Source organism: Paramisgurnus dabryanus, chromosome 4 (assembly GCF_030506205.2).
Source record: "Paramisgurnus dabryanus chromosome 4, PD_genome_1.1, whole genome shotgun sequence".
NCBI lineage: Eukaryota > Metazoa > Chordata > Actinopteri > Cypriniformes > Cobitidae > Paramisgurnus > Paramisgurnus dabryanus.
The window spans coordinates 41,132,329-41,150,939 of record NC_133340.1 but is presented as its reverse complement, the minus strand read 5'-3'; the positions used below and the strand labels follow the sequence as shown (position 1 = coordinate 41,150,939).

Genomic DNA, 18,611 nt, shown 5'->3' with positions numbered 1-18,611 from the left:
CGCACACGTCACTACGGCAAGCAGCAGGTGTCCGGCTTGACGGCTCTGTCTTCAGTCCTCCTTCGACTGCAAGCGGCAAACCTCGCCTAACGGTCTGCGCAGCGCCGGATGATCTCGAACACACCTAATGAAACACTCAATATGGCCACTCAGGCAATGGAAGTCCCACCTTCCAGTTAAAGCAACCAATCATCAATCAATAACGTCTGACTATTCTCTGGGGGAGGGATCTATAGAGTGCCGCAGGGACACTGGCTGCCTTGCTAAAAAGCCCATTAATTTTTCCCATATTTGGGATTATCACAAAAAATAAGGTCTGCGTTTAACAAGTGTTTATTACATTTAAACGTTTTGTCCAACAAGATAATCTTCACAGATGAACACAACTTTTATGAATTTTGAAGTCTAATTTTTTATTTCTAGTAAACGCATGATGCAATGATGGATTTATGTGCATGCATACTGCTGATTTAAACTCTGGTTATATCCAAAGAAAAAAGGTGAGGAAGACATCTGAGCTTATGTGTGTGTGCGTGCATGTGTGTGTGTATGTGTACGCGCGCGAATGTGTATGTAACACACAGTAAAACACATGGTGCTTGAGGGAGAGTTTTATGTTTCCACACCTGCATACGCTTACAGTACACATACACAGACGCACGCAGACAGACAAACTCAATCAATCACCACAGCTACAGGCCCCTCATACTAGCACTAACCTCATACATTCACAATCTTAATACATTCATATCACAAACACTCTTGTAAAAAAACAAACATGTAGTTCTGACACATCTGCAAATGTGAATAGCAAAATCATAATCTAATAGCATAATTTAATAAATTAGTTTATTCTGACAATTCTAAATAAATGTTGGTTGACTTATTGTATGAAACCAATAAACCGCTCAAGTTAACTTAAAGCAGAATAGCTTTGCATTAAATACTGTACTTAAATACATATTCTATACATTCACAGGCTATACAGCATTCTGAACATCTGCAAAAGTACTTAGCTTTGAAAGGCTACGTTCATTTTTCACAGTCAGATTTTGAGCTCTGTTCTCATCTGTCAGCAGTTTGTCAAGTACTTCTTTATTAAATAAACTTTACTTCATAAAGCCTTCAGCACCACCAGCACACACACACAGAAAAACAAATGCCATTCCTGCTGAAATGGGTTTTTCAGATGGTCTTCATGTTTCATCAACTCTCTCTATGAGACATTGACACTTTAAAAACCACACACTAATTCACAGCTCTCATGTTCATACTGTGCCAAAAGATGGCAACAAACTTACAGTACGCACTGTGAGAGACAATAAGCACTGTAAAAATGATATTAAATCAACATATATGTTACTGTAACTTAACAAATGAAGTTAAACAATATTATCACAATTGATTTGCAAAACCAAGTGGTTTTAACTTAATGGTGCATTTTTTCACAGTGCAGTGTAATTACTATCTCTATTTAACATTTGTGTTAATATTTTATTTATTTGAGGGACAGCAGGTACACTTCAAAATATCATTACACATTGAGAAGTATCCTACATATAGCTTTTTAATTCTCTGTGGGTACTGATGACACGGGTAATATACAGAATAGGATTTATGTATTTTCTGTTTGAAGAAGAAACATAAAGCAAAGCCCCAGTGCAGTGCCTTCATATCACATTTCTACCTATATTTCACAGCGAGTGTCATCCATGTGAAGCAAACATTAATCATTTTGATTTAATTGTCATTCTTTCAGTTAAATTTAAATGAATTTATTCCACGATTTGACAAATGGTGATTGAATATATTCTGTCAGTTAAAACAATGACAACAGGGCTTTCACACGGTCATCGGATCAGTGTGAATCAGCCTTTATTCTGCAACGATAAACGTTGAGCTCATTCAGCGAGAAGGAAACATTGTTGTACTTTCGAAAGTTTCCCATAGATTCAAACTCACCGCATGTCTTCCTGAAGCAATCAACGTGACGGAGCGAGCTCGGTGTGAGTGAATTTAAAATGAATGCGAGAAGCAAATAAGGGGGGCAACACTAAGGGTAAAAACAGAAGTCTATAAGGCCCTTGTGCATGTGTGCCACACTTTTTTTGACCCGTAGTTTATTGTGCTTCTTTTATAAGCAAAGTTACCACTCAATACAATACCAGAATATAAGTAATAACCATTTTTAACTTATTCCCCGAAAGCCTTTTTTTTTTTTAAAGTTGCCCGCCAGGATTTTTTGTGATTTTCACAAAAGTTTCACAAAATGTCTTCCAGGAAATTGTTCTTCTAAAAATATATAAACATACAAATATATCAAATGAAAGAACAAATCCTCTGCTTTCAAACAAACAAACAAACAAATAAAATGGAGAAAATTCAGGCTATCTATATTTTTTTCTCTACTTCTCTTAAATATGGGTATTTTTCTTTCAAAATATTTTTTAGCAAAAAGCTGAAATAATTGCATTTTTGTGAATGAATTTTGTTAGAGATTAGATTTAGAACGATTATCAAAACATACACAGAATTTAAAATTAGTAAATAACGTTTTGGCTTCAGTTTTTCATAAATTGGGTAAGTATTCATCAGGAACACGTTTTTTATGCAAATGTTTTCTGGTAGGGAAAGAGTTAAACAGAAATACACACATATACAGAAAACAAACCAAAACAGACGTGAAAGAAAGCAAAACAGACGTGAAAGAAATATATACTGTACTAAATACTTTTAGAGATGCCAAGATTTTTAGAAAGAAAAGTGTCTGTCAAAATAAATGTTATAGGGACCAAAAAAGAACGATAGTGGCGACCGGTAACTTCTTTTTCGAGGGCGCACGATGTGAAGCTCGTCACTACATGTATTTAACCCACCATGTGTGTGGCCCGTCATGTCAAAATATGTATTCGGCGCATCAAGTACACTTCTGTGCATCACGTGTCATGTCAAAATAATTGTCTGCTGCAGATGCTTCAAAGGGGTTTGTGATAAAAGAGACATCCGCGTATGCCAGATCCTGTTTAATATCATGTATAATCACAGTTTAGTGTTAAATTAGTGTCTTGCGTGTATTTTTTGAACGTCTCTTTTATCATAAACCCTTTTGACGCTTGTGCAGCAGGCACGCATTTTGACATTACGCATGATGCACATGGTTCCAACCTATTCTCCAACCCATACAATGGTTTTGGTCGTTTGTCCATTTCACCAAATACGACCAAAAGATAAATTTACTAAATTAGCGCCTCTACAAAAAAATCTGCCAATAGGGTAAGAAAATGTTTCTTGTTTTATGCACAAAATGACTTGGTCTAAAAACTAGACTTATTTTCTTGGGTAGTTTTGCTCGTCAAGGAAAAGCATCTTCATTTAAAAAATGTTAGATATTTTTACTGAAAACAAAACAAAAATACTAAGAACATTTTTTTCTTGAAAATAATTTTTGCAGTGCACATCACAAATGTATTTATTTTTCATTTATTTTATGCAGTTTATTCAGGTTTGGCATATGATGTTGGCATTGATTAAGCATTGTTTAAGTTTCTCCCAATGACAGTTTTTCTAATTTTATAACTAAAAACACCTGCATTGTGTTAAGTGGATGGCAAGCCATGGAAAGACAGTTCAGATGGTTAATGCAGTGACTTGCAATGGTCTTGGTCTTGACTTGGTCTCGACCTGTCTTGGTCTTGACTCAGTCTCGACCCTTTTACGTCTTGGTCTTGTCTCGTTCTCGGCCAGTCTTGGTCTTGGTCATGACTTGGTCTCGGTTTAGGTGGTCTTGACTACAACACTAGTATAAGGCAAAAACCTTAAAACTTTGTATAAGCTACTGCCGCTAGAGCAGTGGTTCACAAACTGGGGGCCGCGAGATGGTGCCAGGGGTGCCCCAGTTTTATGACATTTTATAAAAAACAATTAATTTATCATGAATTCTGTGTAATTAAACCTAAAAAAATAAGGCTACTAACCAACAGCACTACTTTGTATAATTTAATATGTTTTGCTTAATTAAAATGTTAAATTTTAGAACAGTTTTTTGTCATAAATTTTCTTTGGGGGGCTGCAAAAGAATGCACCGTACACAAGGGGGGCCACACGCAGAAAAAGTTTGAGAACCACTGCGCTAGAGGACACTAATCCCTTAATACATCACTTTACGTCGTAATAAGGTGCTTGCACAAACAACCTATGAGAACATTATTTTTGGAGGACAGTCTCCATGGTTCACGACGCAATGAACACATACTTTGACATGACGAGCAACACACAACACTCCGATCACATATTTTGAATTCAAGCCCCTCAGAAGAGAAGTCTTCGGCCGCCAATAATGATAAGTAAAAAAGAAAAAAAAAACCCAGAGAATCTACAAAATTTGTTCTTGAATTGCATTTTGGTATTATCTTGTTTCCAAAGTTATACGTTTCAAAAGTAGAAAATGAAAATTAAGACGTCATGAATTTGGTTCCATTGTTGGCCGCATCTTTCTGAAGATTTATAGAGAAATGTCAAAGACCAACTTGTAAAGACATTTGAAGGGTCTATTTCAAGAATTTATAAATCATCTTTGGGTTGAATCAGATTATTTCAACAGACATCTGAGGCTCAGGTTTAGGAGTTGTGCAAGTATATATATATATCATTATCTAGCCCTCATTAAATAAAAAAGATTTCTTTAGTTTAAAGGTATAACACACACACACACAATAGTGCCTCTCAATAGTGTGTCACTTCAAAGCATTGGCTTTTTCAACCAATAAAGTTCAAGTCACTGAAGTTAAATCAGCTGCCCAGTCCAGGAAAAAGGACCACAGCGGGGCATTTATACACAGAAACACACACACAAGCATTTGGTCTGTGCGTGTGTATTTGACACAGTTCTCAATGGTTCCCAGTTCCAACGGTGTCATTCATTCTTAGCAGCTTCACTCTTTTATCCACACACTCACTGGCCAGCTTCCCATACAGATCTCTTACACTCACATGCTGTAGACACACACACAGTTTCTCTACATGCTGGATTTCACAAGTGGGGTTGTGGGATAGTGAAAAAATTTTTAATAAAGAAGGCAAAATATTGTCTAAGCCAAAGCTGAAATAACACAAATGAATTGATGTCCGTCATCTGGACGTGTGTAGGAGTGTTTTCCATATGTCTATATGTGGATCAGGTAAAAACATCAGTTCTTTATGAAGTATGGTCAGGCATGATAAGTCTAGGGGCAGCTGGACTTGTTACATGTCTGACTCTTTCTTCACATTAGCAGAACTTGTTCGGTCTCTCCAGGGGTGGTTAATGCATTATGCTGAATCAAAGCACAGTCCTAATGAGACATCAGAGAGCTCTTTCTACTAAATCCAACACGATCTTGAATAATTCCTAAAATTCTGGATTAGCATAATAGTCTGTGTGGATTTGGCATACATTCAGTAATGCATAACGTAACTTTTAACTAATTGACAGATAGACTTGTACTTGTACTTGTAGGGGTTTGCTGTGTTTTGTATGTGTGTAAATGGGTGTGAATAAAGCACATATGGGTAACACATGTGTATAGGCATCACCATATGTGCTTTTAGAGTTGCTCACTTGTTTAAACAATATCATATTAAAATTCACTCAATAGGCTAATCCTTTAAATTTAATGCAGTCTGATTTGAAAAAACTTTTACTCTTTTTTGTTTTATTTCTGTAGTCACACAAAAAATAGACCCAACCATGGGTTGTAACAACCCAGCTTTTTAGTGTATCAACAGAAAATATGCACATAAAACTCACACATATCTTTAAATATTCATGCCAAAAGGAGCTGATAATAGGAAGAAGCAGAGGAAATGACTAAAGTATCTTATATGTGGAAGATCTCTTACTGGTGGGCGCGCCATGTCTGGAGCGTTGGGAGCTGCACACAACGGCTACATCTTGGTTGTGAGTACAGTCATGTTTCATCCAGCCCCTTCGACTGCAGTGTGTAAGAGCAGGCTCTTTGCCCGTACATATGACATCATCCAGCAAAATTGGACCCACTGCCACTCCGAACCTCCTTGGTGATACGCTTTCACCTGACCTGAATCAAAATAAAGCCTTTTACAAAGCAGAAAATAATTAAGACATAAACAATGAAATTTAAAACACAATGTGCTACCTTAAGCCAAGCTGCCTGCAGATGACCTGCGTGTTGGTTTGGGTCCAGCCATCATCACACACGGTCCCCCACTGGCCTTTGTAATGAACTTCCAGTCTGCCCTCAAAACTTTTCACCCCCCCTACCAGACGCACGGCACCATCTATAAAAGAGAGGCAATATTAACACCTACTATTAACATCCGTCTTATGGATCAATAGAGTATAGTGCATCTTGTGAATTTTTGGAAAAAGAAAAATACATTTTGCTACAGGAGTGTCAGGGGCAGTTCACATTTTGCATCTAAAACCGCGCCACGCCGCTTCCATTGCTTCTTTCCAACGCACTTTTGAACCAGCATTCTTAAAAGTTTAAGTATTTGTAACTGGTAACTGGTGCTTGTCGCGACCACATCGCATTCAAAATAACGTATTATTTGCGTGTGCAAAAGACGCGAAATGTGAATCGCCCCTCATGTAGTTCAGCTACAGGAAAGCCAGTTGAATCAGAATTAATATTCCAGACCATACCGTAATACATATGTGTACCTGTAAGTGGGGTGCAGGAGACTCCAGCATCCTCTGTGTGGTCACAGTTGTGTTCCCCCCAGACAGGTTTTGGACACTGTTCTATGGAGAACTCATTTCCCGTGCAGCTCACTTCGTCTAATAGCACACGGCCTGAGCCAGGTCCGAAATACGCTCCCACCCAAGCTTTAGCAATGCCCCTGTGTACATATACTGAGTTACTTAAAACAATAATAAAAACCAGTAGATAGGAATAGATCTGAGTAAACATAAAAATTTGTGTTTTATTTCATTATTCTACTTCAATTATTACATTATTTAATTTATTATTAATTCAATTATATATGTAAGTAATATGTGATGATGGGCCATTGAATTATTCAAAAACAATGCACACCCAAGGTGGTAATTCGTGTTGTGCCATCCCACCGTAGGTGTGCATTATTTTCAAAGTATTCAAAGGACCTGATTCAATTATTCCGCTTAAACCACGATAATCACAAATATTGCTAAGAAATGGCTCTGGTGGTTATTTTAAGAAATAAAACAGCCCGCCATCAATTATTCCTTACATATACATATACTAACTCTTACTCATTTTTATATTTTATATTCCTTTATTTGTTTTTATTTTATTTTATTATTCACTTTCATTCTTATTTTTATAAATATTTTTATATATCATTGGTACTTCCAAAAGTCGCTCATATATATAAAACATTATCCATCCTGTTCGCTCATGGCACCGAAGTTGCCAAGCTTCCATTGAAATAAATGAGATCATGTCGCTCTCTTACTGCTAGTCGCTGGTGTTCTGAACTGGGCGTAAGGCAAAATTTCACTAATTTAATTTGCCTTTTCAATTTGCATTCACAGTCTACGCTGTTTTATAACCAGATTCACTCAAACAATTATGCAAATCAGATCGCGCTGCAATGGAGTGCTGCAGTGATGATGTATTTTTGTAGGCCAATCCAGAGGTTAGCATCCCACTGGTTTCCCAGATGGAAAGATTATGGCAAAAGCGTTCTTTGATCAACAAAGGTTTACAATTCTTATGCGTTTTGTCCATCCAGATAATGTTTGTAAATGAACACAATGTTTATAAATGTTGAAACACAATCAGCAGAAATAAATGCTAATCAATGCTATGAACGAACTAAACCACATCACAAACAACAAGCTTAAGGCAACTCTTTCAAATGTACAAACATCCCATTTAAACAGCACCAAATGTGCAATATTATGCTAAACAATTCAAAATGTGAAATACTTCATAATCATAATGTGCAATACTATATTCAACTATTCATATTGTGTAATACTTTACAATCAAAATGTGCAAACTGACCCAAACAATTCAATGTGCAACAATTAAAAAATCATAATGTGCAATACTTCAGCCTAATAGTGCAATGAATTCTGTCAATGTGTATGTGTCGTGTTTCTTATATTTATATTTTAAACTGGTTCTTTTTTGTACGGACCGCACCTTTAGGTTTGCACCCAATTTTGTTGTACAGTGCACAATCACCGGTGTTGGGGAAAGTTACTTTTAAAAGTAATGCATTACAATATTAAGTTACACCCCAAAAAAGTAACTCATTGCGTTACTTTTCATGGAAAGTAATGCTTACGTTACTTTTGCGTTACTTTTGCGTTACTTTTTCTTACTTGGCTGAGGCTTGATCTCTTTCAGGCCTTGCAGGTGTTTTTTATGATCGCAAAAATGTCAAGCCCAGGGCTGCCATCTCCGTTTCTGACTCAAACTGTTCCCGCTCAGACACACAGAGTGCGTAATTCTATGTTAATATGTTCAGTTTAATTCAGTACATTATTTTATTTTTAAATTGAATTAATTAAACTGAAAAGTAACTTGCATTACTTTTTAAAAAAAGTAACTCAAATATTAATGTGTACATTTATAAACTAATGTGTTACTTTACTCGTTACTTTATTATTACGTAATGCGTGTTACTTGTAATGCGTTACCCCCAACACTGACAATCAGAATAAAGGGTTTATTCTATTCTAACTTTTAAACTTAAAGTGCATCTATTTCATTGCTAAAAACAACGTTATTTTGTGTATTTGGTATAATACAATGTGTTCGCTTGGTTTATGGTTAAAAACACATTATTTTCCACATACCGAATATTTTTGAAGCTCCAGATTTTACTCTCTGCCTGAAACGCACGGATTTTGTACAAAACTCATTGATTTGAAGAATGCTGTGTCTCTGATTGGACAGCTAATCTGTACGTTGTGATTGGCCTGAATACCTCTGTCGTCAGCTGGAAATGTGACGCTCCTTACCATGTTTGAAAGACTCGCTCAGAATGCAATGCTAAGTAAGGAGCAGTGATGTGGAGGGTCTTGTATCACACTGAAGGGGCTTATTTCCCGATAACTACCGGCTGCCAATACATTATCCCGCTTATTACACGGCTACTTGCCACATAAGAAAAAAAACTGGACATGAATATGAATTTAAAACATTTTATTGGCATATTTGTTTTAAATTAACATTTATATCTTTCCGCGAAACTTTGCACAGATGCAGAAAATGATCGTAATACCTTATTAAGATCCTCTGCTTCATACTTGTCTGTCTCCATTTTTTCTGTTTTAGCCAGTCTTTGAGAAGTTTTAATGCCCATTCTGTGTGTTGGCTTCGTAGCTGTCATGCTCTATTTTGTCAAGTTCAGTCTCAGTAAGCTCTCTGTGTCTTGTCGTTGTTCGTTCTTCTATCCACTGTTTAAATGTTTTGTTTTTTCCATACATGTTAAAATTAATGTCAAAATGTTTTGGTTGTCAAGTGTATGGCGCCAAACAGTAATCTTTATTGGCGCGGAGCGATTTAAATCGATTTAAATAGTACCGGCTATGCGTTATTACTTTGGAGCGGTTATTATTTGAAAAGAACGAACCTGCAAATGTCTCAACTGACCAATCAGAATCAAGCATTCCAGATAGCAGTGTAATAACAGGAGTTAATTTACAGGCTGAGTCCGAAGCGGGAGAAATTATGATAATGTTGGTCTTTACTACATCACCAATCCCAGGAACTGTTGCCTACAATCCGTGTGTTTGTTTTAGTCCAAGAAAAGAGATTTACGTTGGAGATGATAACTTGCGTCATCGTTTACTTTGGGGTGTGCACCTTTTGCATATGGTTAACATAATACACACTTTGACACCAAAATGTAAAAGTAATGTAATGTAAAAGCGTGAATCTGAATTGGTGCTCTTTAATTAAAAAAATCTCCATCCACATTTTTGGGGAGAACTGTGCCCGTGTTGCATAATTTTTTTTTTACCTTCTTATGTGTATTAATGTATAATGTTCCTGTCAATGTCTGTAGCCTCTGTAAAAACTTGTTAGCAACTGCCTTCTTCAAGGCATAATAAAGCTTTAAAATAAATCACAAGTAAGGATAAACGTAAAAATCTAGAGCTTGGGTCAACCAGAGAGTTTATTTCAGGCATTTTACCACAAACCCATAAAAATCATCTGAAAAAGTGCTAAAATATGGCCTACAAAACTACATTACGACCGCAGCACTCTATTCGCATCAAGCTGGTCTTGTTCTGTGTTCAAGATCATAAAGAACCATCAGAGAGAGAAGACTACCGCAATCTGGCATAATTTACCGGGACCGCATATCACTGCTCCAGTGCTGCTGATTATTTATATAACAAGTGCAATTTACATAGAAAGGAAGTAGTTAGCTTTGACAAGATTGAAAATAATTTAAATACTCACGAAACCGCACTATTTCAGCTCATTTACCATCTGGTTAAACCTGATTGCGAGTGCTCAATGAACAATGTCATTCTTCCAATTGAAATACAATGAGCTGTAGTGCTGTGACTGTTTAGTGAATTGGCCCCCATAAGGGTGTGCTGTGAGATTCTCTATCTTTTTTTTATTCGTTCCTTCATTAATAAGTAATCAAGCACATGTTTTAGTCATCTTTCATCAGGGAATGTTAAAAGACAAATGTGGAGATGTGGTTTCTGGCAACGGTATCAACTTGCGCATTTTATCCCACAGGACGTTTTGCACCTGATAGACAGCTACATAGACGAGCGATTACTGTACAAGATCACGCACACCTGCAGAACTCCGATATATGGGTACCATTCGTTACATTTGTTAGAAAAGCTTAAAACAATCAGACTCATTCACTTTCCGCTCCATCTTTTCATTCCTCTCTAATTCCTTTCCTCCCTCTAAATCATCCTTTACAGTACGCCTCTCTCAATGCGTTCTCATTCTTTCATTATCATTTTCATTTTTGTCTCCCTCACACTCACTGTCTTACTGAGAACACATTGGCTTTGTGTGTCAGGGACCTCCCAAGAAAATGTTTAACATTTTTATGCAGAAACTCACTTTTTTTCACCATCTATCACTTCTACCTCCTCTCTGTATTCTATTTTCACACATCCCAGTTGGAAAGAACGCCCTGGTGTTCCTCTTAATAGAGACTTTGTTCCCAAGACACCATAGCAAGCCTCTGCAACGGCGAGGTCATTAATAATTATGTGTGTGGGTGCGTCTGAATCCGGAAAAGATCCTTCCTTTAGACAAATCTGGCAACATGCCTAATACATTACATTTCATACATTAAATGCTAAGCCTAAAATAAAAGCAATAATCAAAGGCCTATGGTATGTCCCTGTATAGATATCTAAGTAAATGTATGTGTGTCTTACCCTAATCCCAGCTGCCTGCAAACCACCTCAGCATCGTTGTCGTCCCATTGGTCATCACACACTGTCCCCCACTGTCCTGCATGATACACCTCAACTCTGCCCTCATGCGCCGATGGACCACCAGCGAGACGCACAGGGACAAACACTGAGGCTAAACACACACCCGCTTTAGTTTTTTGTCTTTATTTAAAAATGCATATTGTAGGGAATATGTGTGTACCTTCCACTGGGGTGCAAGAGACAGCAGCCGCCTGGTGGTTTATACAGTCTCCTCCGTTCCAGACGGTCCGACTGCACTGCAGTAAGTCTCCTTCATCTCCTTCACATCCCACAGTCTGCCAGTGAACTACAGACACTGCCAGACGCAATAATGGACTTGCACGTGCATGTGCCTTATATCTGAAAGTGGGTAAGAGTAAAACAAAAGGTACTAATAAAAATGTAGTCTTTAATTCAATACGGAAGAATCACATTACTATTGGTCATGTTCAAGGATAGAGGTTTTATCAAACTCTGAACCCTAAATATTAGGTATACCTAAGGTAGAGCAAGGTGATAGCAATGCTAAGGTCATGGGTTTGAATCCAAAAGAATTCATTTACTGATGAAATGTAAGGCCTCGAAGCATGTTATTTTGGATAAAAGGGCCATTTCAGCATTGTATAAAATGCAATATACAAATAAAATACATTTAATTTATTAATTAAAGTGTCCTGCACATAACCCTAATTAAAAATATATAATTATAGCTTAACAGATTAATAAAAACTACCTAGAACACAAAAAATTGCATTTGTTATGTCACTGCTGTCTATCACTATACTTTACATTAAAAAAAATAATAAAAGAAAAGACTCTTTCAAATGTATCTTTCTTTGTTGACTTTCTTTCTTTATTTTGCATTGTTGTGACACCTAATAAAAGATAGCTTAATTGTGCGGAGTTCGTTTTTTTAAGTAATCTATCTTACTTACAACTTTTACCTGACCCATAATCAAACAATCATACAGAAAAATCCAAAAGACTACTGGTCAAAACTGATGAGACAGGTAATAAGGGTCATTTACTCATTCTTATTACTATTTTTTCCATATTTAAGCATAATCAAAACTATAAAAAATTAGCATCTTATAGTCACTCTTCGTCTGATCTGCAAAAACATTTTCTTCACATTTTATCAAGCAGCTTCTTGAGGTCTTAAGGGTCGCTTACATTTTAATGATAACTGTAACATTAACATTAACTATATTAGCATACACACCACCGGAATTTAATGATAATTTTATGTTTTGGACCTCAGCAAAGAGCTTCTCCATGGTGTCGTCGGTCATTTCAAATAAACGCTTTAAATTTCGTATAGATTTCCTGTAAATACTTTATCATTTATCACTTCAAAAATCACTCCGAAAGTGATCCCAACGTTATCGTTCCATGTATCTTTATCGTTATAATTGTGGTGTGATAGTTATCATCATCATCCATAGTGTGAATGGCTCTTTACCCTGGGATGCTTTTATAACAGTATTGAAGAAGATCCCATCCATTCTGGTCCAACAGCAGGTTTAACCTCCTTAGACCTGGTGTGTCCACATATGTGGACATCAAATGTTGTGTGCACCATAATACTTAATTCTGTGTAACCGGAACCTTTTGTACACAAACGTGGACACTTACACTGCTTCATGTTCAAAGAAAAATATTTGGTAATTATATTTATTGGTTCTTCCTTACCCCAAATAGCTGGAAGAAGTCTAAAATGCAAGCCAAAACAAGTCATGCATTTCAAAAAGATTTTTACATAAATTTGTAGTTGTCTAATAAAAGAAATCAATAACTTGGCACAAATTCCCAATATATTTTCAAAATCTAAGCATTCACCTTCAGACTAAAAATTGTTTAACATAAGAAACATTTTAGTCAACTTTTGACCATTAGTATATACACATGCATTTAGTCCAATAATCGCGTAACAACTATGTAGTAGCATGCGAAAAACACCTAAAATACATTAGAAACTGCATAGTAATGTCCTAGCAACCAACCACAACACAATAACATTATGGCTCTGAGTTTTGCCTTGGCAAGCGCCATTCACATTTCTTCCATAAATATAATGGTAGACAAACAGTTGGAAAGACAGATATAAGTCTAGATTTCTATGTAGCTTATAATTCAATTCTATTCATCTATCAAAGTTAAAGACAGTCAAAAATTATGTACAAATGACAAATGGGTTCTAACCTACGAGGACGAACAATGACAGGTGTGTCTGTGGGTATGTGTATGCTTTTATTTGCGTTGGTAAAATAATACTTTTGGCAGATTTAAAACTGTCAGTGTTGTGTCATCTGATCCATTAGTCCCTGTGGTCACCTTTCTCTTAGCACGCTCAAACAGTATGTGTGTGTTAGATACAAACCACATGAGTGTGTATCTATCAGAGATTGAAACTCTCCAGGAAAATCCTTAAATTTTCAACACCCGGACACACGCGTATTCACTACTCAACAACTTACCGAGCATACACTGTGTTTTCAAGGTGAAAGATTGACCTTTGACTCCACCAGTGAAAGAATGAACCACTGGGGTTAAATACCAAAGCATTCCATGACACAACCTAACAAAAGTTGTTTTGTGTATAGGTAATAAATGCATTGGCAACATATGGCCATCAGAGTTTATTGAGTAGCTCTTCAACTGACAACCAGGCCGAAGTCTTCTGTGCAGCACAGGCAATATCCCTTGTAATAGTGACTACAACCGCTAGTGATGCTTTACAGATATGGCTTTCTACACATCTCTTATGCGTCTACCTATAGTTGTCCCATGACCTTGGCATGCTTCAAGTTTAATTTAGCGAGCTGTATTCAGTTATCTCAGAAAATTTTTTATTTTGCACCTTAAATCAAATAAGTGTAAAATTGTTAAGTAAAATAATAATAATAATAAGTTAAGCAAGAACTTTTATCATGTTTGATACCTCTAGTTCTTCATCCACACTAAAAAATAAGCAGGTTAAAATATTATAAAATATTCCAAGCACCATACTCTGGATATTTTGGAAAATGTAGTAGTATTGCCAAGTATTAACAGAAATATTATAATTAGAATATTATAGTGTGTGAAATTGTATATAGCGTATATATGTTTTTGTGCAGTTTTTACCCCTGTCCCAGCTGTCGACACACCACAGCGGCATCCCTGTCATCCCATCCATTACTGCAGATGGTTCCCCACACACCATTCAGATACACTTCAACTGTGCCATCCAACTTAGATTTGCCACCTTGCAACCTTAAAGAGCCTACGAACACATACACGACAATGTAAACATGTGCGTTAAACCTGAGTGTATTTTTGATCGTCACTTCTCAGAGACAAGTGATAAAAGTGAATGTTCTGCAAACATTTGGTTCCGCTGGTCTCCATAACTTTGATAAATGTGCCCATTAAAAAGGTTCCCACAGTTATGCCGTACAAAATATTGTATTTCATAACTTGCTTTATGTGATGAGAAAGGAGAGAAATGCTTTAACAGCCACATGAGTTTAACTTGTCAGTTTTATAATAAATGTGTGTGTTTGGGTGTGCGATACTTAACATTTCTCACATCCATAATATGTGTCATAAACACAATGTAAGCTATTTAAAACGAGCTAAAATGCATGTACCATTTTCATAAAGCCATAGAAATCCATCAGTGAGCTGTTTCTGTTGCTTTACTACTACAAATATACCATATTTGTATTCTAAATGTGATATAATTCAAGGATTAAGGATAGGTAGATTATTTATAAAGGTACAGAAATATTAATTTCTACATTTGAGAATTAAAAACAATGTTAAGATCATTCAAATGGTTAACAGCCAAATATGGTTTATTCTCTTTGATCCAAACAATATTTATTATTAAAATACAGTAAACTGGTGCCGAACACTGTATTTAAGCATTTTAAAACATCCTATACACATATCATTTTATTAACTTACAAATGGTACAAACAACGGCACAACAATTCACTGATTAATATTATACAAACTAGCCAGAACAAGCTGGAAATACTTTTAGTGTACTTTTGTTTTGGACACCACAGCATTAATATGTATTTACTAGCTACTGTAACAGATCTAAGTGTATGTGACAGCACTTTTTTATTTATGCAATGTTTATGTGCCACCCAGCTGCTGCATTGAGAGCAGTTATAAATCACACACATGTATGCACTGCCTCACATGATGGCAACACATGTTCTTCAAACAGTTCGATGCTTTAAAACAATCACCATGTGTTTGGGAAATAAGACATCAGTATGAAAATATAAACTAATCGAATAACAAAATATTTAAATGGACTCATCCGGTTTTTATTTAATAAACAAGGAGATCTCCAGAGATTGATACGATTTTTACACGCAATGTGCACTTTCTGTTGTTTTAAATTTAAAGTGCACTTAGCTATTCCGTGCAGCATGAATATAGACCGTTTCATCGGGTGCACGTGCAGTGACGCAATAAGCGTCTGGTCCGAACTTTACTTCCGGTTTCTGTTTGTTTAATGGTCTGACTAGTTGCTGAAACTGAACTATTAAGCAAATACCTTGTCGAAAAATAAATGATTTGGGTTCCTATGTAATCTATGTGTTGTTTATTTTGCTTGTTATATAAATAAACTACTTTAAAACTACTTTGTTGTTATTTATTCTGTTATTGTTATTTTTACTTTACTGGAAGTTATGTGATGACCACAAAAGCCGCTTGTTTATGTTGTTACTGCTGAAACCATCTATACATTGCCTTAGTGCAATGCTTCTATCCAAATTAAATAATGCAAAATGTAAACTTTATGGGGGAACTCAACCTTACATTTTAGACCTCCTTTCTGGGTTCACTTTTTTGCATGGTATTTATGCTATACAGATTTAAATTTAAAGCAACACTATGTAGTTTCCATGTAAAAATGACTTACAGTGGTTGAAAAGCACAACAGTGCCTGGTATCAGACACTGTTCTGCAGGCAGGGGGAGGGGCGGGGCTGTGTTTCCTACCCTCCACCTCCACTTTCAGAGTGTGCGTGTAGCAGCTAGGAGGCTGCTTAGGTTGCAGCAACAGTACAATTTGTCCAGTTAAAAGTTGTTCTATCACTGAAATAATTTTAGAGACATTATTTAAAGGTAAAAAAAAACTACATAGTGTTGCTTTAAAAAGGAAATTTTCTTTATTAGACCCTTGGGGTTTACGTCATCTAAATATATCTGTGACTTTGCATGTAAATGTTCAGATACATATTCTACAAATATAACTTCAAAAAGAACTTCATGTCCAATGGCGACCGGTGACTTCTTTTCCAAGGGCGCACGATGTGAAGCTTGTCACAACATGTATTTAGCCCATCATGAGTGTGGCATACATGTCAAATAAGTGTTGTTTCAAAGGGGTTTATGATAAAAGAGACGTTCGCGTTTGCCAGATACTTGTTTAATCTCATGAGTTTAGTGTAAAGTAAGTGTCTTGCGAGTATTTTGTGAACATAAGCATCTTTTTTATCAAAACCTTTTTCGATGTGTGTGCAGCAGGCACGTATTTTGACATGACGCATGATGCACATAGTTAACATGACGCAACCAACACATATTTTGACATGACCAGCAACAGACATGACACTCCGAACACATACATATTTTGAATTTGCGCCCCTCAAAAGAAAAGTCATGTCAGTAAAGACACATTCTACATACATTTTACATTATAAACGTTTGCAACTGTAAAAATGCAAGTTTTTCAGTAAATACACAATTATGTGCGTATAAAGAAAGAAACATACCCAAAAAAGTCACTGGAGTAAAAAATCTGACAACTTGCCTCTGACAACTTATGCACTTTCCCACCGACAGTACAGTTACATTATAAGGTCACATGTAACCATACAGATTAAATGCTAAATTAAACCACATCTATGAATACAAATTGATTTACACTTCACTGCCACTGCGTGTTGACAATCTCTCGCGCTTCAAAAATAACCAGGCGCAAGAGTGGCTGTCTGTCAGAGGTGAAGACTTGCACGGTACGGTCTCGTGCATAATGACAATTAAAATCTAGTTTTCTAAGAGGATTTGCATTGAAAATCCTTAGTATTCAACAGTGAATATATGAATCATCGCTGTCTCGAAGTAGAAAACAAATAATAAACTAAACTCGATTGCTTTGTTCCCTGCTACCTGGAGCGCGCATACCTTTCCCACGCGTGGATACATTGAAAAGTTAAGACGTGTCCTAGCTTGCAGGCACTACAATGTTTTCCATGTTTTGACTATTAACTGTGTAATGTTCAATGTCAATGTTGTACCGTCTATCAAATTATAAATAATTAAGTAAAATAAACTTGGCACAACTGGGGGAGCGTTGAGAGGTAACTCTTTAGTTCTAGAAAACGAACGACTTGACACACAGGTATCATTATAAAACATACCTTACCCATATAGTTATTTTGCAAGTATTACTTAAGTTATATACCTTGTTTGCAGTCACAGTAGCCCCAGTCAATGCGTCCACGGCTGTTTGGGAAGAAGCACCACGGCCGAATTCTACCGTCCGGGTTTCGGCACAAACTGTGATCCCCAAGCCCTTTCCCCGGATACCGCTCTATAACACCCGGCACTTCGCTCCAGTTCATGCATTTTACACCCGATTCAGTCACGTCTATGAATCCCTCGTAAAAGCCAGCTTTCCCTTTGCCTTGAATACAGTCGGTGAACGGAGAGCCGTCACTGCGCGCGACTAGCAGCAGCGTGCAGACGGTTAAGATAAACCTAGAGCTCGCATCCATAATGAACCCGTGTCTGTTACTATAACCATAATAAAAATAATAAATGCTACGTTGCCAGTCTATCTGGAGACATGGTCCTGGAGTTGTCTCATCTGACTATTGGCTGCAATCCGAGCAGCTCAGAGTTCACAGACGATGATCAATAAAGGGGAAACGGGGGAAGCCCGGAGCTCACGACTCATGCATATTGATGATGAAGTCTCCAGAGATGTTAAGTTACAGAAAAAAATTAATAATCAATAGTGATGTCTTCTACTTAAGCGCATCAAAAGACAAAATAAGCAAATCAGTAACGTTACACTTTAATTGAAAATATATATATTTTGGAGAATTTTTAAATCTAGCCTCGTGTTCAATTAGGCTATACAATCTCGCGCATAAATCCACTCAGAACCTTAACTTAAA

The 18,611-nt window shown here is 36.6% G+C and overlaps 1 protein-coding gene across 1 annotated transcript in view; it reads right to left on the bottom strand.

The window, feature by feature from the left end:
- prss12 (serine protease 12) overlaps nucleotides 1-18,436 on the bottom strand; it is a 39,651-nt gene extending 21,215 nt beyond the window's left edge. Inside the window, exons 1-7 of the mRNA XM_065254631.2 lie at nucleotides 17,894-18,436; nucleotides 14,546-14,684; nucleotides 11,601-11,779; nucleotides 11,381-11,531; nucleotides 6,680-6,858; nucleotides 6,153-6,294; nucleotides 5,878-6,074 (exon numbers count right to left, since the gene is read on the bottom strand). Coding sequence (XP_065110703.1) covers nucleotides 5,878-6,074; nucleotides 6,153-6,294; nucleotides 6,680-6,858; nucleotides 11,381-11,531; nucleotides 11,601-11,779; nucleotides 14,546-14,684; nucleotides 17,894-18,206 — 1,300 coding nt within the window. The 5' untranslated portion in view covers nucleotides 18,207-18,436. The remainder of the gene's footprint in view (nucleotides 1-5,877; nucleotides 6,075-6,152; nucleotides 6,295-6,679; nucleotides 6,859-11,380; nucleotides 11,532-11,600; nucleotides 11,780-14,545; nucleotides 14,685-17,893) is intronic.
- Nucleotides 18,437-18,611: the final 175 nt, after the last annotated feature.